The following is a 26,360-nucleotide window of genomic DNA, read 5'->3' as shown; positions in this document are numbered from 1 at the left end:
TGCTGAGTTCCTCCATCATTTTGTGTGTGTTGCTTGGATTTCCAGCATCTGCAGATTGTCTCTTGTTTGAAGTGTACCATATGTCGGTCTGCCAGCAGCCGTTAAACTTCACAACAAGAATGTGAGGGAGGATATCTAAGGAGACTCTTCAAATGAGGCCTTATGGATAGAGATTAGAAACAAAAAAGATGTGATGACTTTGTTGGGATTATACAGTCGTCCTCCGAACAGTCAACAGGAAATGAGAGCAGATATGTAGACTAATCACAGTCAGGTATAATAGCCATTGGATTGGAAGAAGTGGAAATTTTAAAGTCTCCTAGAGAAATTCTATATGTTAGAGTCCAACTAAAGATGGGAAAACGCTAATGAAGGAATGAAGCTGGGTAAACAGATGAAGTTTCATGTTAGCTGGTGAATATTTTGGAGATAGTGACAAAACATCCGTAAATTTCAAGATAGTTGTAAAAAAGGAAAAGGATGGTGTAAAAATTAAGGTTCTGAATTACAGGAAGGCTAACTTCAATAACTGGTAGATATAGTGAAGACGACATATGGCATGCTTACTTTCATGTAAGATAAAAGGTGCAGAAAATAAAAGCTGGGATACTATGTTACAACTTTACAGAATATTGGTCAGCACGGGGTACTGTATGCTCTAGAGACAGCGCCGAGGAATGACTGCATCGGTTGTCATTTCCCTGGAGTGAAGAAAGCTGAAGAGTGACATAATAGAAGTACATAAAATTATAATTATAAAATTAAAAATTATAAAATTATAGACAATCGGAATCCATTTTCCTTGATAGGGGTATCAAAATCCAGAGGACAAAGTTAGATGAGAAGAAAGTTTTTAAGGGGATTTGAGGCAATTTTAACACAAATTTGGATAACCAGATCTCCATTGTCGTTAGATACGATCACTGTCTAAGAGATAATTACGCTGGCACTTAAATAAGTAAAACATTGAAGGATTATGAATAATAGGATTAAGGTAGATGAACAAAAGTACCTGGCCATGGCCACGTTGGGTCTAAGAACCTGATTCTATGTCCTACAACCCAGTGAATATAGCTTTTATATATTTACATTTTAAATAGTTATTTAATTAAGCATGTTCCTTTAAGAATACATAATAACCCGTGCCCTCGTGACGTCACAGCATCTGATATACGAGGACCCTTTTTGGTGCTGTAGAATATGCCTGTATTAGATGTTGAATTTTTGTACGGCGCAGTAAAGATTTAACAACTACCCAAACCGACTCCAAATACAATAATTCGGGCATAATGCATTGGAAGCAACTACATGGTTATAAAGAAAGAGCATAAGGTCAGGCATAATAACTCATTAACGGTCAGTAATTGGCGCCAAAATTCAAAGTGAGCGGAAGGCGCTCGAGAGGCGCTGCAGGCTCGGCTGAGACCGACAAATCGGAAATAAATCGCGAAATAACACTTCGATCGGTAACACACAGCCACGAGGGAGGATGTACATCAAGTCGATCATCATTGACGGCTTCAAGTCGTACGCGCAGAGGACGGAGATCAATGGCTTTGACCCCCTCTTTAATGCGATTACCGGTCTGAACGGCAGCGGCAAATCCAACATCTTGGACTCCATCTGCTTCCTGCTGGGCATCAGCAACCTGTCACAGGTCAGTGTCGGACCGTACCTCTTCCCTGATCTTTCCCCTCAACGCCGGCCACCTGGCACCAGCCGGCTGTCTGAAATCGTGGCCTCAACATACCCATGCCACAGCACCTTTCATGTTTTATTTAAATACACATCCAGAATGGTTCACAACTGCGGAAGAACCCACGCAACCCTTCGTAGTAGAGCTGTCCATCAGACCACTTAAAATATGTTATCAACGCAATGTGATCTGGTCATCCACGCAATACTTTTTGTAGGACGTGTTGTGCAAAAGTTGGGTTATTTGCAGTTCACTGGAACCAGAGATCTTGGATCACCTTGAGGTTCCGAAAGACGTCCCGCAAACAAAAGGTTTGTTGTTACATGGTCAGGTAGATGCTAGGTTCCCTCAGCACATCGAAAATAAACTTCATGGATTTCTATGGTGTTCTTCAAAATGTTGCAACCCTTTTCTAAGGAAAATTTATCATTCAAAATGGTTAACTAATCAAGGGCTGCAATTTGTAAAACGCTATGTGAACATCAGGCATTTTATTGTGAAAATCTAAGTGTACATATTTAACAAAAACGAACTGGTAAATTAATTTATCAGTAAATCAATCCTGTTGAAAGGTCTCGGCCTGCACTGTGTACTCTTTTCCTTAGATGCTGCCTGGCCTAATGGGTTCCTTTGATTTATTATTGTCACATGTACTGAGGTCCAGTGTTAAACTTATCTTGCAAACCAACCATACAGAACAATTTATTACACAGTGCAATGAGGGAAAACAGTGCAGTGCAGGTAGACAGTAAGGCGCAAGATCACATTGAGGCAGATTGTGAGGACCTGAGTCCATCTTATTGTACCAGGGAATCATTCAATAGCCCTATGACAGTGGGATAGAAGCTGTCCTTGAGCCTGATGATACATACTTTCAGGTTTCTGTCTGATTGGAGACGAGAGAAAGGAGTTGTCTGGGGTGAGTGAGATCTTTGATTATGCTGGCTGCTTTACAGAGGCAGCGAGGGGAATAGATAGCCGCTGGAAGGTGCAGGACCTAGTTTTAGTGATGTGCTGGGTTGTGGGCATAAATCACTGCTGTTCCTTGCAGTCATGAACAGAGTAATTGCTCTGCCAAGTCGTGATGCATCCGGATAGGATGCTTTCTATGGTGAATCTTCAAATATGGTGACTGTCCTTGAGGAAGGGAAATACCCTGGAGTGGCTCAGGCAATATTGGTAGAGAGAGAAGCAGAATAAAGGTTTCTGGTTGATGACCTTCCTCGGTGAGAAAGATAGGTACAAAACTAGTTTTAAATTATAGAGAAAGAAGGGCAGGAAGAACAAAAGTGCAGGTTTGTGGTGGGAGGAAATGCAATCGAGTAATGTGGTCAGGTCACCAGCTGAATGATGGCATTAAAGGTGAATTTGGAAGAGCTATAAACGGGGGTAACAAATGAAGTGATGGAAGAAAAAGTACTAGAAAAAGAAATGGATATTGGAAATGTAAGGTGCAAGGGTGGAATACTGATTACCTGAAGTTGATCAGTCCTGAGTGCTGGGACACTTGGGACAGAGTAGGAGGTTAGTGTGGGAATGAGATGGAGCATTAAAATGACCAGCTAACATGAAGGGCAGGGTTGCTCTTTTGAAATTGAACAAAAATATTCCGTAAAGTGATCTGTTTTATGTCCTTATTGTGAAGGATACTACACTGTGAGCACCCAGTAGTACATTAAATTAGAAGAAATACGAGGAAATCAATATTTGGGTTGCCAGACTTTGGGACGAGAGCAAGTGAAAGGGCAGATATTGCAGCTTCTTTGGTTGCTTGGGAAGATGTGATGAAAATGGGAATGATAGAAACAGAACAGGGGACTGTAAAGTGCTGTGGTGACACTGCTTGTTCCCAGACTAGTAATCCAGAAATCTAGTGTACCAATTCAGAGACTCAAGTTCAGTTCCCACCTAGACAACCGCGGAATTTAAATCCATTTTGTTTTAAAAATCTGTCATGGTTAATGATGATTATGCTCAATTATTGTAAAAACCTGCCTAATTCAGCCAATGCTTGTGGAGGATATTATGCTGTCCCTGTGTGCTCTCCGAGTGATTCTGGTTCTTTGGAAATGAGCTATAAAGTCAATCACTATCTTAATGCACCTGGATAGACTGCACTAATATCCTCACTAAATTTGGATCAGCAGGAAATCGCCCTTGCAATATCTGTAGACTGCTATCTAAATAACAGAAAATGCTGGAAAAATTCAGCGGATCAGGCAACATCCATGGAAAGAAAAATAATGTTTTGGATTTATGACCCTTCATCAGAATTGAAAAATGTAACTGCTGTCTGAACTTCTGAGATTGTTCCTGTTTCAGATATTCAGCTTTTTTCTTTGATGTTCATTAGCCTATTCTTCCCTTGCCATCATACCTGACTATGATCCGCTGGTAGGACAGACATAGTAGAAGTGGCAATAAAATGGTATGTAGGAAGGAGGGATTTGTATAGAGACTGAATGCTTATAGCATCAGGTCAAGCAAAGACAGTCTTTGTTACCATCCATTTTCCTCCCTAAACAAATAAATTCGTATTTATCCAACTTGAATCACACTTGGTAGGAGGAGCGAAGTTTCAAAGAGACTGAGAGCATGTGAGGAACAGCATCAAATGTACCAAAAAATGAAATCCTTTTATTGAACATACAACATGGGACCATGTGTACCAGACCCAAGAAATCGGTCTATGGAATCCCGCCACCAGAATTAATGCTCTGTAGACTACAAATGGGACGCTGTCTTGTCCCATCACTTTTCGTATGAGTGGAAGGAGAAAAGTTCAGACTTGATATGGACCAGACACTGTTGAAAGCCCTGTAAATTCTGGTAGAGGATAAAGTATGGTTGAAGAGAAAGAAAGACATTACAATTACTATAGGTAATTGTCTATTATCTGAAATGCTTGGGGCCATGAATGTTTCAGATTTCAGATTTTTTGGATTTTGGAATATATAATGAAATAGCTTGGGATTGCCGTCATTTCTGACTAAATTTATGTGATACTGGTAAGCAATCTTACATTTGATCATCACACATGCGTACTTAACAGTAAAATTATTACATGCTGTTAATATAATGACAATACAGTGTGTGTAGGGTAACAAGAAGAACAGCAGCATTGGGAGAATACCTGAATCAGCTGTTGAACAACAACAAACAGTGGCAGGCTTTCAATCTCCACTTACCATGCAGTGTTTTGATTAAAATACACTACTATATTTGTAGTTTACTCTTTGTTAGGTTTTATGTAAGATAAAAAAACAATCAGCATTGTAGACTTGTTCTGCTGTTAGATTTTCATCAGCAATAATCTTCATAAACTCATCAATGAATTTCTCTGCTGCTTCACGATCAGCAGATACTTTAAAGATTTCAAAGTTTTAAAATCTTTAAAAATTGAAGGCTGCACCTTTTCTTAAATTTTTGCAACCAGTTTGCTGAATACTCATAATTACCTTAAATTTTTAGTTCACCATGATAGATCTTTGCTTGTTTTATGATCAACATACCGTTAGTGGCATATGTTTGCTCTGACTTGGCTGAATCCATTATTTCAATACACAATAGAGATCTTCAATTTCCACTTTATGCAGTGTTTTTCTGTTTTTTGTTAACTTCTGTGCATTACACACGTGAGGTCACTTCTCAGAACCGTCTGTGGTACGCAGAGACATGCTCATCACCCAGAAACTTTCCCAACACCTTATGGAATTTTCCATTTGTGATATTATGTCAGTGCTCAAAATTTTGGAGGTTTTCATATTTTGGCATTTCAGATGAAGTACTCAACCTGTACCATGAAAGGTGGTGTTATCAGATACAACATGGCAACTGGGGAATGGATTGAAGTTCTTGTAGGAAGCAGGGTGGAAAGAAATGCTGTCAAGGTAGTTTTGGGCTTTTAGTGCAAACTGGTTTTGAGTTACCTCTTGAAATGAGTATAGAGACTTTGTGGAAACTGGTGGCAGAGGCAATGAAGCTGTTGATTTTGGTTTAACAGTAGAAAGTTTCTCTATAACACTAGAAATTGACAGTCTAGCAAAGGAGTTGTGGAAGGGGGACTGAATAGGACTGAAGAGTTTACAAATTGGAATACGTTCACAACAATTTTGTATCGTTACATATGAATCTTTCAATTTTACTAAGAATTGCAAAGTAACAGCACTTATTTCAAAATATATGAAATGTGATTTGAAAGCTGTAGCATCAGGGAAAGTGAAATAAAAGTAATGTTTCAGTTTGATAGCCCTTCATGAAAGTCACTGTTAGCTTAAACAATATGGATATTGGTCTATGCATGCCTGTCTCCAAACCTCACTGTTATTTTTAGTGACATATCTTTAGATTGTATTTTCACTAGTGATTGGGCTTGTAGTTTATAATTTAAAACATTCATATACCAGCTAATCTTTATCAACTTTACAATTAAAACCTCAAATTTAAATATCAGACTTGTGTAAAGCACACATTAGGCTGTAACTGGAGTATTTGATTCAGTTCTGTTCACTACAGTTTGGAAAGGGTGTGAAGATCCTGGAGACTTCCCCAGTAAAAGTGTACAAAAGATCGGTTAGAGCAGTTCCAGAGAAAAGAGCTTCCAGCTACTGTACAACATTGGAATGTAGAAGCTGGGAATGGTTGTTGAAGCAAAGAATGTTGAGAGGAAATTTGAAAGGTACAAGATCTTGAGGAGTTTAGGTAAAGTTAATAGAAGGAAGCTGTTCCCATCAGCAGGTTGTTCAAGGAACAACAGATTTGGATTTGAAGGAATAGCCAAAAGATATTGGGGGATGCAAGGAAAAAAACCCACTGTACATGAAAAAGTTACTCAATGGAACTTGCTGCATGTTTAGGAAAGTGGAAATGGAATTGATAAGGACTTCAAAATGTAATCTAATAGGCCTTTGAGGGAAGATAACTTTTTGCATTGGACACTTGTTTAATTAGAACAACATGCAACCTAAATAAAATGTTTTTACTTTTGAAATGGTTTGAATGTTCACATTTTCATGGGATATCTTTGTTTTCTGCTATTAGGTTCGAGCATCAAACCTTCAGGATTTGGTTTATAAAAATGGACAAGCAGGGATTACGAAAGCCACTGTTTCAATTACCTTTGACAACAGTGACAAAAAACAAAGTCCTTTGGGCTTTGAGACTCATGATGAAATTACAGTTTCAAGACAGGTACTTCTTAATCTATTTTTTTGAAAGATAATGATTTTATTTCATGATTCAAAGAGCTTGAATATTTTAAAAGAAATAAGCAAGGTTAAAGTTAATACGGTGAATTGTTAGAAAGATTTTAATGAAATAATTCCTTTGTCTTTTTTTCTATGCCCATTTTTTGAGTTCTTGGTCTGGAATAGCACAGGAAAAAATAATTAATTTTGTCCAAGTTGCAATATGTATCTTAATATCTAACCAGTTGTGGTTGTGCAGTTAGTGTGGGTGGTTGATGGATCTTAACTTGATCCAGCACAATTTGACAATTGATTGGAGTTCAAAAATATCATTGTAAACCTTCGCTAATCTGCTTAATGGACCTTTATCTGAATTTTTGTTTACTTTATGCAGATAATTATAGTGGATGTATAGCTTTTAGCTATGACTGGAAGGACATTAATGACTGGAGGAGGTTGTCTAAAATGTACTCTCTTCATGTTTGAAGGGCAACCAAATGTGTACTAGGTTTGCAGAACAAAGCAAACTAATCTCATTTTGCATTGTAGACATGGGGAATTAAGTTCTTTGTTTTTGTCTTAAAAGATTTTTTTCTCTCCTTTCTCTCTCTCAAGTCCACTCATGCTTGATGGCTTCAGCTTTGTACAAAGCAAAGGAAAACTAATTTTCCCTAAAAATGAACAATTTGTCTCAGGAATGGAAGAACATGTGTTTAACATTTGTTAATTGTAGCAAGATGATGCTTATGAACTATGGCGGTGTTCTGCAGGATATGTGCAATAATTCTATATGCACCTCTTTTTAATTACTCTCATTGCAATCTGCAGCATATAAATTCCTTTAAGCAATATACTTTTAAATCAACTAATGACCTATGGATTTCATGATCTTCTGAAGGACTTGGTGGACCAAGCAGGTATGGCACTTTAAACAGATGAAGGTTCATTGACGTAGCTGGAAATGAGGCAGGAGGAGTGGAATCCAAACCAGGTTGAAATACAGAGGGATGAGGCTCCCTCTACCCGAATTTTGTTAGCAAATGTGCAGACTCCAGATAACAAAATTGAGAATCTGAGGCCAAAATTGCTGAATTGGAGGGAAATGAGAAATTGTTGCATTCTACGGTTGAACAAGATGTGTCTTATTCTTAATACGCCAGATATGGCGATCAGACCCAAAAGCTTCTTGATTCACAGACTGGATCAAACTACTGATTCAGAACAGGCAAAAGATGGAGGTGTGTGTTTCATGATAAACTCCCGGTGGTGCTCTGATTTGATGATTTTGTTGAACTTGTTTTTCCCTGACCTTGAACACCTAATGGTCAAATACATCCGTTATATTTACCTAGGGAGTTCTTCATATTCCTGACTAGTGTTTACATACCATCGGTGGCTGACTATATAAGCAAGCGCTTGAGATACTGCTTGATGCTGTCTCCGAATAAGAAACAGTTTATTCTGATGCATTTCAAATCATAATCAGGGACTTCAACCAGGCTTGTCTGAAGAAAACCCTGCCTAATTACTATCAGCGTATAACCTGTAGCTTCAGAGGTTGCGATACACTAGACCACTGTATACTGAGATAAGGAATGCCTACTGCTCCATGCCCAGTCTGCATTTCAGGAGATCGGATCACTTGGCTGTCCTCTACCTGCATAAAAGTAGCTAAAGAGCAAAGCTCCAGAGATTAGGCCAACAAAGGGCTGGTTGTGTGAGACAGAGGAGTGGCTATGGGATTGATTGAGTGGGTGAACTGGGCTCTGTTCAAGGACTCATCTGTGGATCTGAATGAATACACCATGGTTGACATGGACTTTATTAAAAGAGTTGTAGATGATGGTATCCCACAAAATCATTCAGTCTTTCCCAACCAAAAACCCTAGATGAACCATGAGATCTGCAATCTTCTGAGGGTCAGATCAGAGGCATTCAAGTGTGGTGACCAAGAAAATTGCAAGGGTCCAGGTACAATATCCAGAAAAACCATCTCATGGGTGAAGTGGTAATTCCAGACTAAACTTGAATCAACAAAGGCTGCTCAACAGGGCTTGAGTACTATCCCCTCTTATAAAGTTAAATCAAATGACATCGATGACAACAGGGCTTCACTTCCAGATGAGCTCAATGCCTTCTATACTCGTTTTGACTGTCAAAACATGGAGGAACCATCACAAACTGACAGAGTCCCTGATGATCCTGTGACTTCAATCTCTGAGGCCAATGTGTGAGCCCATAAGAAGCAACTCGCCTGACAGAGTACCTGGCCAAATACTAATCAACTGGCTAGAGTGTTCACTGAGGTCTTTAACCTCTTGCTTCAGCAGTGTGAGGTACCCATCTGCTTCAAGCAGGTTTCAATTATACTATTGCCCAAGAAGAACGTGGTAACCTGCTTCAATGACTATTGTCCTGTAGCTCTTACATCCACAGTGATTAAGTGTTTTGAGAGGTTGGTGATGAAACATATCAACTCCTGCCTGAGAAGCGACTTGGATCCGCTCCAATTTCTCTACAGGCACAACAGATGCACAGCAGATGCCATCTCATTGTCTCTTCACTCAGTCCTAGAATGTCTGGACAGCAAAGGTGGATACATCAGTATGTTCTTTATCAATTACAATTCAGTATTTAATACCATTGTCCCATCAAAACTAATCAATAAGCTTCAATTGAATCCTTAATTTCCACACTTGCAGACCCCATTCAGTTCGGATTGGCAACAACATCTGTTCCACAATCTTAAACCAGAGAAAATCTGCAGACGCTGGGAATCTGACCAACACACACAAAATGCTGGAGGAACTCAGCAGGTCAGGTGTAATCTATGGGAAAGAGTACAGTCGATGTTTCGAGCTGAAACTCTTCAGCATTTTGAGTATGTTCCTCCACAATCTCCATCAGTATGGGTGCACCACAAGGCTTTGTGCTTAGCCTCTTGCTGTACTTGCTTTACACCTGTGACTGTGTGGCTAAGCGCAGCTGCAATGCCATAATCAAGTTTGTTGATGACACCACTGTCGTAAGCCAAATCAAAGGTGGTGACGAATCAGCATATAGGAGGAAGTTTGAAAATCTGGTTGAATGGTGCCATAACAACAATCTCTTACTCAATGTCAGCAAGGCCAAGGAGCTGATTATAGACTTGAAGAGGAAACCAGAGGTCCATGAGCCAATTTTCATTGGAGGATCAGAGGTGGAGAGGGTAGGCAACTTTAAATTCTTAGGAGCTTGCAAAGATTTGGCTTGGCATCTAAAACTTTGACAAACTTCTGTAGATGTATAGTGGAGAGTATATTGACTGGCTGCATCACAGGCTGGTATGGAAACCCGAAAACGCCAAGCTTATTTATTTCTAATTATTATTTCTTTCTTTCATTCTTTCTTGTATTTGCACAGTTTGTTGTCATTTGCACACTGGTTGATTGCCCATGTTTATGCTTTCTTTCATTGATTCTATTACGGTTATTACTCTATTATGGATTTACTAAGTATGCCTGCAAGAAAATGAATCTCAGAGTTGTATCAACACACACAAAATGCTGGTGGAACACAGCAGGCCAGGCAGCATCTATAGGGAGAAGCACTGTCGACATTTCGGGCCAAGACCCTTCGTCAGACGACAGACGACAGGCCCAAAATGTTGACAGTGCTTCTCCCTATAGATGCTGCCCGACCTGCTGTGTTCCACCCGCATTTTGTGCGTGTTGTTTGAATTTCCAGCATCTGCAGATTTCCTCGTGTTTGCTTAGAGTTGTATATTTACTTTGAACTTTGGAATGCTCCTAATGTCTCTACAGGTCGTTAAGTACTTCTTGGTTTGGTCACTGTTTGTAATATCGAAAACTGTGGCAGCTGTTTTGTGGAATGCTCAAAATTATTTATAAATAATTTTTATAATCTTCACTTATAAATAATGATGAGTATACTAGGATAACTTGAGTGGGAGGTTAACAGATAAATTCATTAGGATTTTAAGGATACTGAGAAATGAATGTTTTAGTCAATAATTCAAGGCTCATTTGCTTCTTGCATTAGTATGCCTTGAAATGTGTATTGTATATTGCAATTTTAAAAGAAGTGTTGGATTTAAGATTGACTATATGAAATCCAATCGCATTAGGTTTGGGTGGGTAGTTTAGTACTAATTTTTTTTTTTGAAAATTTTCAGGACAGGAACAGAATAGCTGTTTTAAAGTATTTGCCTTGCATGAATGAGGAAAAGATAATGATGTATCCTGCAGTGACCCATGAGGCCAATGTTGAATCACACAGTTATGCATGGTTGCTGAATAAGATGCTGTAGCTCAGAGCTGTAGATTAGAAAATTAGTTGACGTTTTAGGTTCTACCTGCATACAGCTATGATGTTGTGCACTAAATTGGACCATGGGTGGGGCGGGGGGGAACAGAATATCAATGTGTGTAATTATTAATTAGCTTTTCCTTTGATATGCATAAGTCTTGATTAAAACATTATGGCAGATGCACTTTTACAAAGTTTTATTTTGAGGAATCAAATTTAAAACAACATCAATAGACAATAGACAATAGGTGCAGAAGTAGACCATTCGGCCCTTCGAGCCTGCACTGCCATTTTGAGATCATGGCTGATCAACTACTATCAATACCCGGTTCCTGCCTTGTCCCCATATCCCTTGATTCCCCTATCCATAAGATACCTATCTAGCTCCTTCTTGAAAGCATCCAGAGAATTGGCCTCCACTACCTTCCGAGGCATTGCATTCCACACCCCCACAACTCTCTGGGAGAAGAAGTTTTTCCTTAACTCTGTCCTAAATGACCTACCCCTTATCCTCAAACCATGCCCTCTGGTACTGGACTCTCCCAGCATCTGGAACATATTTCCTGCCTCTATCTTGTCCAATCCCTTAATAATCTTATATGTTTCAATCAGATCCCCTCTCAATCTCCTTAATTCCAGCGTGTACAAGCCCAGTCTCTCTAACCTCTCTGCGTAAGACAGTCCAGACATCCCAGGAATTAACCTCGTGAATCTACGCTGCACTTCCTCTACAGCCAGGATGTCCTTCCTTAACCCTGGAGACCAAAACTGTACACAATACTCCAGGTGTGGTCTCACCAGGGCTCTGTACAAATGCAAGAGGATTTCCTTACTCTTGTACTCAATTCCCTTTGTAATAAAGGCCAACATTCCATTAGCCTTCTTCACTGCCTGCTGCACTTGCTCATTCACCTTCAAGATTTGAAGTATTACAAAAATATGTTAAGAAATGATGATACATTTTTCTAATCCATTAATATAAATAGCTGGATTGATTGAAGAATTTGCCATTCTGTTGCTATTGCACAATGATTATGTAAATCAGAGGTTGCTGAGACAGCCTTATTAGGATTATTGACTAGATTTGTATCCTGACTATTTTTATATTAAGCTACATCTTTTTTAAAGCTACTTGTGAAATTATTATGCTCATTTTATGCTACATTTAAAACATTTATTTCAGGTGATAATTGGTGGGAGAAACAAGTACCTAATTAATGGTGTGAACGCACACAACACCAGAGTGCAGGATCTTTTCTGTTCAGTTGGTTTGAATGTCAACAATCCTCACTTCCTCATAATGCAGGTTTGTATGTTTTTATATATACTATATATATGCTTTTCACCTTGCAATGTGCTGAACCAAAAATATTTTTTTATTTAGTTAAGAGTGAAACAAAATCTTGTCAGAATGTGTTGGTATTCACTGTTTTGTTAGACTATTTCCACAAATATTCTCAGCTTCATGAGGATTTAGAGAGTATGGAGTACTGTAATAGTCTGAAAAGAATGGAAGAACTGGACCCAGATGTGGAAACGTTCATTTTGGGGCATAGGGATGAGAAGCTGGTTACATGGGGACTGGACAAGTTGATCAGAATTAGATGGGACTCTGAGAATAAATTGGAACAAATGGTGCTGGTTTAGTAATCAGGATATGAATGCAGGATACAAGAAGCATTTTTTAATGTATTGAGCTACTGTTAATCTGAAATGTACAGCCACAAAGGTGATGAAAACAAATTCTACAGCTTTACTTTAAAGAGCATGGGATGACATTTATAAGAGAGATCAGGCAGTGGCAAACGTGCAAGGTATTGAGGCTAATTGGATAGCCATACCAAAGAGCAGTTGCAAGCACTGTGATGTAAAACATTACTCTGTCAGTAGTCAGTAATATTAGGGAAATTGTAAATATTTAGTCTTTGAAAATTTGAAAAGACAGTACATACTCTTGAGTTGGGCACTTCAGTAGGAGTGGCTAGAGTACATTACCATTGCCTGAGTTACACTTTTAAGAAGGATTGTTGTCAGACTCAAAACAAGTGGTACGATTTAACCTAGAGAATAACCTACATGACCCAAGCGTATTTCTAGCAGATGTGTCTATCCATGATACAGGTGGGTGAATAGTTTCCTCTTTCAGTTTGAGGACACTCCATTGGGTGATGTAACACTATCTCTGTAAGCAAAGGTTAGATTAAAAATTAATTTAGCAGCTCAAGAAAATACACATGATGTGTGACCATTATATATTGAAACCCAAAGATGATGTGAAGTGATTCTATGTCTTTAAATTTATTCATAGCATGTGGGTATTACTACAAAAGCTCTTTATTGCATATTACTCATTATCACACCCCTTCACACACAACCATGATCAGCTATATTTAAGGAAAAGATTTCCTACACACTTTCCCATGATTCTTAAGTATAACTTTGAGTTAAATTTATAATTGAAATTCTGGTAAACATTAGTACTGTTGCCCTTGGAACAAAATGCTGCTGTAAAAAGCTGTGTTTTTCTATTTGTGGCATTTGCAGAACCACTGTACCCCATTTGTTACAGGATGTGGGAAATAGTAGCACAAGTTTTGACATGGAGTGGATGAAATAATGGCTGGAATCCAGGATATCATCTATCCTCATTGAATGGAGCCCTTGACTTGGGAGGGAAATTAAATAATCAGTTATTCAAGGCTGCTGTATATTCCTTGGGAGCATGAACCATTTTCTGAAGCTTGAACTTTTAGTCTGTCCTTGCTTTGCCAAGAACTTTCTTTTAATTAGACAGTACTAAGGAAATTGGAGAAGAAGGTAATAAATGGAGTGTGTAGTAAGGGGAAATCTTTCATGGAAAGTTACATACTTAAGAGCATAAGAAATAGGAGCAGGAGTAGGCCATCCGGCCTCTTTACTTGGGAATGGTTCTAATTTGTAAGCGTTGTATCAGCTTTTACGCATTGGAAATTGCAGTACATAAATGAAATATTTCTCCTTTATGCATTTGGATATTGTTTATTTTAAAATTAATTATTTTGCAAGGTTTTATTTAAATTTTATTTTCTGTTTATGTTAAGTCAACTTGTATTAAAATTAGATATACGCTGATGCATGTCTGAACATTGTGAAGTTAGACCCATGTTGTTTAACATGTACTGTAGACACTGTGCTGAATCTTTAAAATTAAATTTGTTTCACTTTTAGGGTCGTATTACTAAGGTTTTGAACATGAAACCCCCGGAGGTAAGTTTTCTAGTTTATGTATGGATCTTGATGCTATGAATATTGGTAGAAACATGTGTTCATGCCTATCAGTTACATTGTGCATAGCCTGTGCTCATTTGGAGATATTCAGATGATTAATGATGTACTGTTTTCAGAATTTATAATCTAAGTACATATAAATTTTGAAATTGTTATCACTGTTTATAGAATACTGCTGTACATAATTGTACATTTTTGTACCACAGATCTTATCACTGATAGAAGAAGCAGCAGGAACCAGAATGTATGAATGTAAGAAGTTAGCTGCCCAGAAAACAATTGAGAAAAAGGAGGCCAAGTTGAATGAAATCCACACGGTAATTCATTTGTCCCTACTGCACTTTATATAGAAAAGTACAGGATAGAAATAGGCTGTCAGCACACCTTGCCCGTGCTAACCATAATGCCTGTCTACGCTAGTTCCATTTGCCCACATTAGTCCCATATCCCTTTATGCCATAAGTATACAGGTACCTTCAAATGCCTTTGAACTGTTGTATCGTATCTGCTTGTAATACCTTTCTTGGCAGCTCATTCCAGGTATTCACCATCTTTATATGGATAAAACCAATTTGCTCCTTAAATATTCTTTAGATTTCTCTCCTCTCATCTTAAACCAGTATCCTCCAGATCTAGATTCCTGGCCTGGGATAATGATATTGGCTATTAATCCTACATATACCCGTTATAATTTTATACATCTCCAAGGTCAGTCTTCTATGTTCTGATGAGAATAAACCCAGTCTATCCAATCTGTTATAGCTATGCCCTGTATTCCAGACACCATTCTGATGAATGAATGCTTCTGCAATCCTATTGTTATTACAGATTTCATGTTGTGTGGCTATACATGTTCCTGAGCTATACACAATACTCGAAATACTTCCTAACTAATGTTTTGTACAGCTGCAACATAATGTTCCAACATTTATATTTAATGTCTCAGACTATGAAGATAAGCATAATAAATGTTTTTTTCCATCACCCTATCTACCTCTAATGTGGTATTGCTCAACAGTTTTCCAGAATTTGCTCTTTGTATTTAAGACTGCTAACATTTTGCTTTCTAATTAATGTAAATGATCTTGTTAAATGAATATTGGAGAAAGATAGTTGCAATGAGTAAGAGGGAATTGAAGGTTAGTTCATAAGTGAAATGTACTGAAGCCATTATGCTGTTCAGTTCAGTGGATTCTTATTTATTGTTTGGGGAAAATAGCTTCCAGATCTACAGAGTACACAATTATCATCTTTTAAAGTTATGATAATACTGGATTAGTATTGAGGACCTACAGTATTTGCTGATGGAGAGATTGGGGGCTCCTTAAAGCATAATGCATAAATTCCATTTAGGAAGGCTGCTTTTTCAATTTTTGGTTTTTGTCAGCTCAGTTCAGATGGATGATAACAGAATGAAACTGAGGGGCCAGGTGCATGATGTGTAGGAAAATCAAGCATGTCTTTGTTTTACAGTTAAGTAATGTGAATTGTCCAGAACTTTGCATTGGAAGAGGTGCATGCAGGATTGGAATGGACCATGATGCCATTATTTAGGCTCAGTATTATCCCTCTTGTTATTATTTGCCTAGAATTGTGTTTTCAGTAATTTGTGCTATTGAATAAATCATAAATTAATTAACATTTTAAATGATATTAACTTGTTGAGATTGTGTGGGTGTGTGTTACAGATCTTGTGTATGGGGTGATGTAGAATAGAAAAATTATGTATTGAAGAACCAAACTAAAATTACGTTATTTGTATTTTTGGTACAATGTTTGAGTTTGAGAATCCTGTGCATTTGTAATTCATGAAACTTTTTTTAACCAGTTTTTTTATATGTCTTAGATTTTGGAAGAGGAAATTACTCCTACTCTTCAGAAATTGAAGGAGGTGTGTATTTATAATTTTGCCAATGGAAAAAAAGTGGGAAAACATGGTTTTCACAGTTGCTATTTATTGCTCCGACTGGTTATTGTGTATTAGGAGAATGCTCAATCTCCAATGACTATTCCCTGATAAAGTAACATATGAAGTAGATTTTAGGACTGAAAAGGGGTTTATGTTTGAAGTTTCCCAATGCATTGTTTGCTGAGAGATGATTACACTGGATGGATCACAACTAAATCTAGATAGATTCGAGATTGTCATTGGAAGTACCTTGGACATTCGATTGCATACCAATAATTTTTTTCTTGGCATTGTGCAATTTGAAAACTTCTTTTTCTCTTTCTAACTACACCTCCAGTGAAATGTGATTGAATACAATTACAGGGTCAACCTATGTCACATGCATATTTGATAGGGGATTTCCAGATGGGAAATAATTGTATCCTTGATATTATTTGTATACCCAGTGCATGTGGAATGAGGTCACTCCACGTACACTACTCATTGGCACTACTTGAGGCTACTTGAATTGTTGCTAATCGTTTGTCATTCTCAGCAATGTGAGGTCTTTGTGCTGTACTTCTTAATCACTTTTTGTCCTACATCATCTTGACCCCACAATTTCCAAGTGCACTAGCTACAACAGACCCATCTCCAAGCCAATGTCCCCTTCCTATGTTCCACTGAAGCTTCAGATCGAGGCATTGATCCCTGAATTTTCTTCACTGTTTACCTTTATCCTATGCAATTTTCTTTTCTCCACCCTGTAAAATAATGAGTGGCATATTTGGGTATTTGGTGCAACAAATATGTAGGAAGTGTGGGTACTGATGGGCAGTTGTTAAAATGACTGTGAAGTTCTGCTGCTATGCCAATCTAACATCAGTTTTTAGATGTCCTAGAATTTTTAGGCCGTGTCATCTTTGTAAAACTTTCTACACAGATTGTAATTAGAATTTATTTTAATGCTCTTTCTCTACATGGTATCCATTTAACTTGGTGTGGTTGAACAGGTAAAGGGAAGGAGTTTTTGCTGGCGTATAGAGGCCTTGCAGGAATTTAATAGCATCTTAAACCATTGGGATGAGAGATGAATGACATGTACATTCAGACCCCACTTAACGCTGAAGATGCGTTCTTCGGAGGTGGAGTGCTATGCGGGGTCATTATAACATGTAAATGGACATGTGTGCCTGATTTTTTAAAAAAAAATCAAACCCAAAATATATGCTGTATTATTTTAAGTATATACAATAATTTGTGGAGTGACAAACAGGTAAATAGGCCTAACCTGTACACCAGTGGAGCAGCAACAGATCACAGCAGCAGTGGTGGGAAGCAGGTGGTGGTCACATCTTAGAGAAGAGACCAGGCTGCGGGTCCTCTAACTTTGGCATCTTTTTCAAGTAGACGTTGAGATTTGATTGCCTTTACTTAAGTTTCTTCTCATGAAGTAGTTCTCGGTAGCAGGAAATCATATTGAGAACACCTCTCTTTGCCATATTACTTCGCTCCCAGTCAGGGTCATTATCGATGAACTAGTCCATGATTTGCGTGATCGAGGTGATGCTGAGGAATTTTGTGGTGAGGTTTCTTGCTGGTGTTTCCTCTTCTCCTTTTGTGTCCTCAGATTTACCCAGGATATGTTGCTCTGCCAATGCTTGAAGCTCTTCGTTATTAAGGCTCTCACCATGAGAATGCCATAACTCTTCCATATCACCAACATTAACATTCACTAATCCTGCTTCGTTGGCCAGTTCAGCGATGTTTCACGTCCATACTAATGCTTTTCCTAGACATCTTAAATGTCCTACCCTCACTGGAAGTTGCAGGCAGTTTTCCAGATACTTTGGGTGAAAGAAATGGAATAAATTGGCAGGGAGCAAGAATGTCTACATACATGGGGGAGGCAGAGCATGAACTAATTTGTGATTGGCTGTCAGTGGCTCAGCATATGTAAAGCACTCTCATTGACTGAATGTTTACTATAATGGTAGTCTTATGTGTTGTTTCGAATGAATTTTTGTCATTTAAAAAATTTCAATAAAGAATTGAATAACCACATTGTGACATCAGTACGATGCGGATAGCATTATGTGGGGTCAGAGTGCATATGTGGTAAATTTTATAGAAGAGGTTTCCTACATTTAACAGTATGGGGGGGGGAAGGGTATCTCTAATTTAAAGATTATTTACCATAATGTCTGACTGTCAAGTCAATTCCCTTTTCTAATTTTTTTTTTTGTAACTTGTAGGAAAGATCCTCTTATTTGGAGTTCCAGAAAATAGTGCGTGAGATAGAACATCTTACTCGTTTGTATGTTGCATATCAATTTGTATGTGCTGAGGAGACCAAGCTGCGCTCCGCAGAAGATCTAAAGAAGATGCAAGACAGTATTGTAGGACTTCAGGAAACCATTGCAGAGAATGAAAAGAAAGTGAAGGAAATCAGCAAAGAAGTCAGTGAGCTGGAGCAGATCCGAGATAAGGCAAGTGCCAGTAACAAAGCACTTTGCTATTCTCAGTTGTCATCAAGCAGTGTCACCAAGTTGTGCTTGGACTATACCAATTGCTGGTATAACTTGCTTTCAAACTTAGTTTCAATTGAAAACTATCCACTACAGAAAAATGGAATATTGATGTTTTTGGAGTAATTGTTCTTGATTTTCGGAATTACTGACCTATTGAATATGAATATCTCTGGAATTATCTCGATGTTCTTGTCAGAACATGATATCGATTTGTGCTTATCTAGGCTACTGTGCATTTTATATAATTATTTACCATGCTACGTTATTCCTTTTCTGCTGTTCTTTCAAATGGGTTGGAGGGGGTGATTTGTCAACTCTGTGTTTATTTGCCTGGCATAAAATTAGGACTTGATGTGTTGTAGGAAGTTGGTGGGGTGCTTCAGTCTCTGGAACAGGCACTTGCTGATGCTCATCGTATGGATGCCAAGGTGCAAAGTACACTCGACTCTAAGAAAGACAATCTCAAAGCTGAAGAAAAAAAACGGAAAGTGCTTGTCAAAAGTATGGAGGAGGTGAGGCATTCATTAGTTATTGTTAGTGTTTCAGATCTCTTGCTTTCTGCTACCTCCTTAGCATGCTTCCTAAATATTGAAATAAATTTCCTGTGCCGCATTCAATGTTCAGCTACTTTACTCTTGCTCGGTTCATCTGTTGAGTGAAGGAAATTTTAAACAGTATTTTGACATTTGAACTTAAAATGCGGAAGTAATTTGCAGTCCAGGTAGTATACAAGATTTCAATAGTTTGGTTAGCTAGCCCTCATACTATCCTCTCCTAATGCAAAAAATCATACACACGTGTAAAGTATCAGCTTGTGAGCAAAAAGTTAGGCCGAGCTCAAATAAATCCTGCATGTGCATTTTTCCCAGGATGGCAATGCTCTTGCAGCTAAAGAAAAGGAAGTGAAGAAGATTTCCAGTGAACTGCACTCTCTAGAGGAAACTAGCCAGAAAGATGACAAGGCTCTAGTCATTGCACAGCAGCACTTCAACGCAGTTTCTGCTGGTCTTTCCAGTAATGAAGATGGAGAGGCAGCCACACTTGCTGGCCAGATGATGGCTTGCAAAAATGATATAAGCAAGGCAGAAACAGAGGCCAAACAGGTATGCAAATCAAGTTGTGAATAACGTCTGTTTTTAGCTTAAAATGCAAGTTATCCAAATTGTGACATGTTCCTACAGTGGTTGATTAATGGGTTTAATTTAAATATTCCATTGAATTATTCACTTATTTCTTCAACTCTGTCCATCAGGGCTCTATGCTTGTCAGAATGCCTGCCTCTTATAAATGAAGCTTTAAGCCCACTTTGTTAAGCCGTTGACAAGATTATTACTTAACAAGTGGAATATAGTTCTTGGAAGAGGTGGGAGGTTGTGCAAACAAAGTTGAAATATTCTTAAAATTTTAACCATGTTGAAATAGAATTTTTAGGTAATAAATAATGTAAAATAAGTGTACTTAATTAGTTTAAAAGATAAACATATACTGAGTTGTAAAAAAATGGTAGTGAAAACTGAGTAATAGAGGCTTAGAAAAATAGTTGAATAGCCTCAATGGACTTTGAAGACAGAATGGGACAGATTATTTGGTCTGCAGGAAGCTGGAGTTGAATCATAGGCTGCATGGCCTCCTTTTGTAATAATTTTATAATTCTAATGTGAGTTTCAATAATGAAAGTATCTACTTTGTCGTAGTTATGTTTTCTGACGACATTATATTGAGAATTTGATGTTAGGGTGGTAAAGCTGAGGCAGGGGAGGACTGGAATAAAAAGCATTTGGTTTTTCATTAGCTGACACTTGTTGCGCCAGTTGAATTTTCAAAACTTAAAGATTACAAACAGTGTGTGTAGCCAGGGCCAGGATTCCAGAGTGCAACTGGGACTGGGGTCTGGACCATGGACTGGGTTGTGGATTGGAATAGCAGCAGTCATAAAAGTGGGTAGGTTTGCAGCTGGAGCTGGGGTCTGGATTGCTTTTATATTTCCCATTCCCTTTAAAATGCAAAACTTTATCATGCCACCATCTTACATGTTCTAATATCGTGCTTTGGTATTACTGGTAACTTCAGTGGTGTGGAAAATTTGTGAAATCAGCATCACCAAAGTTCCAAGGGTGCTAGATTACCGGAGCTTTTCTGCATTGACAATTTGTTTTCTAAAATGTGTGTTTAGAGATTTTGAAGTTTCATCTTAGATGTTCTGCTGTAGGCTCAAATGAAATTGAAGCACGCCCAACAAGAATTTAAGACTAAGCAGGCTGAAGCAAAGAAGGCGGACAGTGGGTACAAGAAAAACCAGGAGGCCTTTGAAACTGTTAAAAAGAACAAAGAAAAAATTGAAGCAGAAATGCAGAAACTGAACTATGAAGGTTTGGCGGGATTTTGAAAACATTGTATTTAATCAGTTTTAATAAACAGATCATAGTGCAGAGAAACATTAACTGTCTCATTTTAGTCTGTGATGTAATTAAAAATAGAATTTATTTCTTTTCTAGTACTTCTATCAATCTTATTGTCAGTTTTTAAAATATTTAATTTGTGATGTTGGTTTGGTCAAATCATCAATTGAGTATTACATTGTTTAATGTAAAAATGTACACAATAATGCTTAAGGAGAAGGTTCTTGTCAACAGTTGCTTAATATAGCTAACTGTTTTCCTAATGTTTTCAACCCCCACTTCCTCACCACCTCACCATTTCAACCTACCAAACTGAAGATGGGAAGGAGGAGAAACTTTTGGAACAACGTCGCGCGCTGGCACAAACTGTGAACAAACTGAGAGAGTCTTATGAATCTTTGATGGTGAAGTTCCCTAGTTTGAGTTTTGAATACAAGTAAGTTTATTCTATCTCTAGGCTGAAAATTTGATTGTTGCATATAGCAAAGCCATTGTCTTCTGTTGGCACCATTCTCTAATAAGATAAATGTTCTGGTGACCTATAAAGTAAGTTATCATGCAGTTAATTTTTTGGGAGGATTTTGTGTCGCATAGGCATAATGTTCTAGAACACAATATTGAATTTTGATTTCTGTTTATGCTTCACTTCTGCATTTATTGATAAATCATTAAGCAATGGTTTAAAATTTTTCTAGTCTAGGTTGCCTTTATTGGTCAACTAAAATATTTGGGTCTTTTTGTATTTACGATGAAGTGGTTAATAACTTTTGCAAAAACTTTGTACAAATCAAAATTTTAAATGCTTATTTTAGAGATCCAGAGAAAAACTGGGATTCTAATCGTGTGAAAGGCCTTGTTGCCACACTTCTCTCTGTGAAAGATATCTCCACAGCGACAGCTCTGGAAGTGGTTGCTGGAGGGCGTCTATATAATGTTGTAGTAGACACAGAGGTAGGTTACAAGCATATATGGTACATGTATTTGAACAAAAGGCTGATATTTTTTAAATCTGTCTCTAATAGTTATGTGCCTTCAAAAATAAGGAGAAGGGAGTTACTCAATGTTGTTTTGTTGTTCAGGTAACTGGAAAAAAACTTTTAGAAAAGGGAGAGCTTAAGCGAAGATATACCATTATACCACTTAACAAAATCTCTGCCAAATGTCTTAATGAAGGTGTTGTAAAGGCAGCCAAAAATTTGGTAAGCATAAAATATTGTGGTGTTTCTACTTGATTCTTCTATGTGCTGTTTATCATTGATCTGCATACTGCTTGTTCTTGTGACTTAGTATAAATCATGCATCAGTGTAATTTTGGCAACCAGAAGGTTCTTTATGGCATTCAAATTGTAACAGATACAAACTTTTGCCTTAAGTTTGATCAAAACATTTTGATAATGGGAACTGAGATGATAGCAAATAACATTCCAAGGTTTTTATTCAGCAGCATGTTTATTTTATGTTAGCAAAGGAACCTGGGGATTTTGAGGGTAAAGTTTATTTTCCATGGTTGATACCTTGATGTGGGCAAATGGGATTAGTGGAATTGGGTGAAAGAAAGATTGGCTTGGATGTGATGTGTGTGAGGGCCTGTCTGTTTCTATGCTGTGCAACTCTGATTAAAAATCATTGTTATTCAGTTATGGCCAATAAACTAGATTTTTCCTTTCTTTGGGTTTTGTAAGATTGCATGCTCATTTTCAAGTAGTTCTGATGGAGCTGATGAGAAGCTCCTTTTTCTCTGTAAGTTTGGTAGATTGAGATTGGAAAAGCACTGCAAGAATACCAGAAGCCAATTGAAAGATAACTTGCAAAACATTCTTGAATACATACATGGACAGGGAAGAGTGGAGCACTAGGGAAAAGAGCAAAGGGACAGGGACTAGTTGGAGTGGTCTTCAAAAAGATGGCATGTGTCTGATGGACTGAATTGCTGGCTTTTCTGCTATTTTATTTGGGTGACAAAACAAAGCAAGACTTATATTTTGTACTTCGTATTTTTTTATAAATGTTGTTAAAAGAGTGTGATTTATAAACAAACATCCATCTGTCATTTTAATGATAATTTTATAGGAAAGATCTTGTGGAGGGTAACTCCAGTTGGCCTAAGTCATCTCAAGAACAAAAAAAAAATCTCTTGACCAATATTTTTGTTTTTATATAGAAGTGATTTTTGTGAGGCCAGAGATGAGAAATAAATTTGGTAATTAATAAATAATAAATTGTGAGGAACTTCCTTGGCCATAGAATAGAAAGTGTGGAATGTGTTACCACTAAGAAAACGATGAACAACGTAGATGGTATTTAAGAGAAATTAAGCACTTGAATAAAGGTATAGAAGATTTTGATAGGGTATTAAATGAAGAGGGGTACGATGAGGCTCATATGGAGCATAAACACTTCTGTTGACTTGTTGGGTTAAATGGTCTGTATCTATGAAGAAGGTCAAGAAAACTCATCTTGTAAAGTCCATGCTATTGCCAATTAATTGTAATTTGCACTTTCTGCTTTTCTTTTCCAGGTGGGTGCAGATAATGTGCACACGGCTTTATCCTTGGTTGGATATGAGGATGAATTAAAGAAAGCAATGGAATATGTTTTTGGGTCTGTGTTAGTATGTGACTGCTTGGAAAATGCCAAGAGAGTGACTTTTGATCCACGGATTATGACCAAGACTGTCACTATTGGTGGTGATACTTTTGACCCACAGGGAACATTGAGTGGAGGTTAGGTTGTTAAAATATCATTCTTTATTAGTGACATCTGTCATTTATCTTGTGCTTTACAGTATGTTTCACTGTTTCTACTATAGAATGGAGGCTATACTCTTTGCTTAAATTGTATTGATATCTCAGGGTCACAGCAATGAAGGAAACACGTTTGTATTTCATATTGTAATATCTGTGCAAAGTATTCTTGTAGGTTAGGGATTTATGACTTGCATACAGCTCTTTGTTATTTTCAATTATGTACTCATTTTATTAAACAGGTGCACGTACGCAGTCTGCCTCTGTGCTAATTAAACTTCAAGAGCTGAAGGATGTCCAGGGTGAGCTCAAAACTAAACAAAATGAGTTGCAGAAAGTGGATAAGGAGCTGGGGAGTCTGAAGAATATTGCAGAAAAGTATGTCAATTTCTTGGCTTTTGAAGCACAAAAAGTTCAGTTCTTGTAATATAAATTTCAGTTTAGTAGTGAAGGCATTCTTCCTCTGGAAATGGTGCAAAAATATATTTACAGTTTTCAATGTTGAATTTTTTAAATCTATTCATCTTGTTGCTGAAAGTGTTGTCTTGACATGCTGCTTTTAAGTCAAGTGTCTGTTTCTAAATGAGTTTCCTTGCCCATAGCCTGAAACACTTCCCAGTTCCCTTTGCTTGAATCTTGTACAGTAAAAGATTCTCACTTTCAATGTTTTCCATTTGTAGCTTGTGTGTTACTAATATTGTTGCTGAAGGGTTGAAGGAGGAATGAGAAAGCATTCTCCTTGATACTGAGCTGTTGGGAAATGTGGATAATTTTGGATTCCTGTGGAAAATATTCTTTATGTTGGCCCAAATTTGGAGTATAGATTTATTGTGGATGAAGTTTTATATGCTAATTTTGGTGTCTTTATGAAAAAAAAAGAAAAAAAATGACTTAATCAACGAGTAGGAACAAATTAGATCTATTGTCTTCTGTATTCATTTTAGTTGCATGTTGGCTCATGCAATATAATAAACGGGCTCCTCACCTGCATTTTGATACATTGGATTTGGCACATTGCAAAAATTGTGTTTGACAATTTTCTTTTTCAGGTACCGGCAGTTGAAGTTACAATGCGAGTTGAAATCACAGGAGGAGGAATTACTGTTAGTAAAGCTTCAGCAGAGTGCTTACCACAAGCAACAGGAAGAGCTAGAATCTCTTCAAGCAACTATTGGTACTTTTATTAAATTGGGGGCATGTATGGTAGGGAGTGATTCTGTGTTGCATCGCCTTTCCTGCCTGACGTTTCCCATATCCCTTGATTCTCCTTGTGTCCAAAATAGCCAATTCCTTATCCTGAACCTATATTCCCCTAGATTGGGGTACCCAACCTTTTTTATGCTATGGACCACTACCACTACCGAAGGGTCCTTTGACCCCAGGTTAAGAACCCCTGCCCTACATGTTCAAGCCTGAGGAAATGGATTCTATTCTATCATTTCCTCAAAAACTTTAATGATTAATTTAATTGCCTGTTGTAAACTGTGGGAAAGGGCCAATCTTCCATTATTTTTGTGAGATAATTCTCTAATTCCTAGAGTCAATATAAAGAATCCAAGTTATCAAAGATGTGATAACAGCACATTTGGAAAGAGGTGAAATCATCGGACACAGTCAGCATGGATTTGTGAAAGGAAAATCATGTCTGACGAATCTTGTAGAATTTTTTGAAGATGTAACTAGTAGAGTGGATAGGGGAGAGCCAGTGGATGTTGTATATTTAGATTTTCAAAAGGCTTTTGACAAGGTCTCACACAGGAGATTAGTGTGCAAACTTAAAGCACACGGTATTGGGGGTATGGTATTGATGTGGATAGAGAATTGGTTGGCAGACAGGAAGCAAAGAGTGGGAGTAAACGGGACCTTTTCAGAATGGCAGGCAGTGACTGGCGGGGTACTGCAAGGCTCAGTGCTGGAACCCCAGTTGTTTACAATATATATTAATGATTTAGGCGAGGGAATTAAATGCAGCATCTCCAAGTTTGCGGATGACACGAAGCTGGGCGGCGGTGTTAGCTGTGAGGAGGATGCTAAGAGGATGCAGGGTGACTTGGATAGGTTAGGTGAGTGGGCAAATTCATGGCAGATGCAATTTAATGTGGATAAATGTGAGGTTATCCACTTTGGTTGCAAGAACAGGAAAACAGATTATTATCTGAACGGTGGCCGATTAGGAAAAGTGGAGGTGCAACATGACCTGGGTGTCATTGTACACCAGTCATTGAAGGTGGGCATGCAGGTACAGCAGGCAGTGAAAAAGGCAAATGGTATGTTGGCATTCATAGCAAAAGGATTTGAGTACAGGAGCAGGGAGGTTCTACTGCAGTTGTACAAGGCCTTG

The 26,360-nt window shown here is 37.9% G+C and overlaps 1 protein-coding gene across 1 annotated transcript in view; it reads left to right on the top strand.

Annotated features, from left to right (window-relative positions):
* Positions 1–1,221: 1,221 nt before the first annotated feature.
* The window catches only part of smc2 (structural maintenance of chromosomes 2), a 41,883-nt gene continuing 16,744 nt past the window's right edge, over positions 1,222–26,360 (top strand). The window contains exons 1-16 of the mRNA XM_073048591.1: positions 1,222–1,657; positions 6,737–6,886; positions 12,374–12,496; positions 14,398–14,436; positions 14,664–14,774; positions 16,304–16,348; positions 18,601–18,834; positions 19,239–19,388; positions 19,746–19,979; positions 21,086–21,245; positions 21,594–21,711; positions 22,088–22,226; positions 22,355–22,474; positions 23,794–23,998; positions 24,262–24,397; positions 25,069–25,193. Coding sequence (XP_072904692.1) covers positions 1,490–1,657; positions 6,737–6,886; positions 12,374–12,496; positions 14,398–14,436; positions 14,664–14,774; positions 16,304–16,348; positions 18,601–18,834; positions 19,239–19,388; positions 19,746–19,979; positions 21,086–21,245; positions 21,594–21,711; positions 22,088–22,226; positions 22,355–22,474; positions 23,794–23,998; positions 24,262–24,397; positions 25,069–25,193 — 2,257 coding nt within the window. The 5' untranslated portion in view covers positions 1,222–1,489. The remainder of the gene's footprint in view (positions 1,658–6,736; positions 6,887–12,373; positions 12,497–14,397; positions 14,437–14,663; positions 14,775–16,303; positions 16,349–18,600; positions 18,835–19,238; positions 19,389–19,745; positions 19,980–21,085; positions 21,246–21,593; positions 21,712–22,087; positions 22,227–22,354; positions 22,475–23,793; positions 23,999–24,261; positions 24,398–25,068; positions 25,194–26,360) is intronic.

The sequence above is a fragment of the Hemitrygon akajei genome, chromosome 6 (genome assembly GCF_048418815.1).
Source record: "Hemitrygon akajei chromosome 6, sHemAka1.3, whole genome shotgun sequence".
NCBI classification, from domain to species: domain Eukaryota; kingdom Metazoa; phylum Chordata; class Chondrichthyes; order Myliobatiformes; family Dasyatidae; genus Hemitrygon; species Hemitrygon akajei.
Note: the sequence above shows the minus strand (reverse complement) of the source record. Positions and strands in the feature narration are given on the sequence as shown.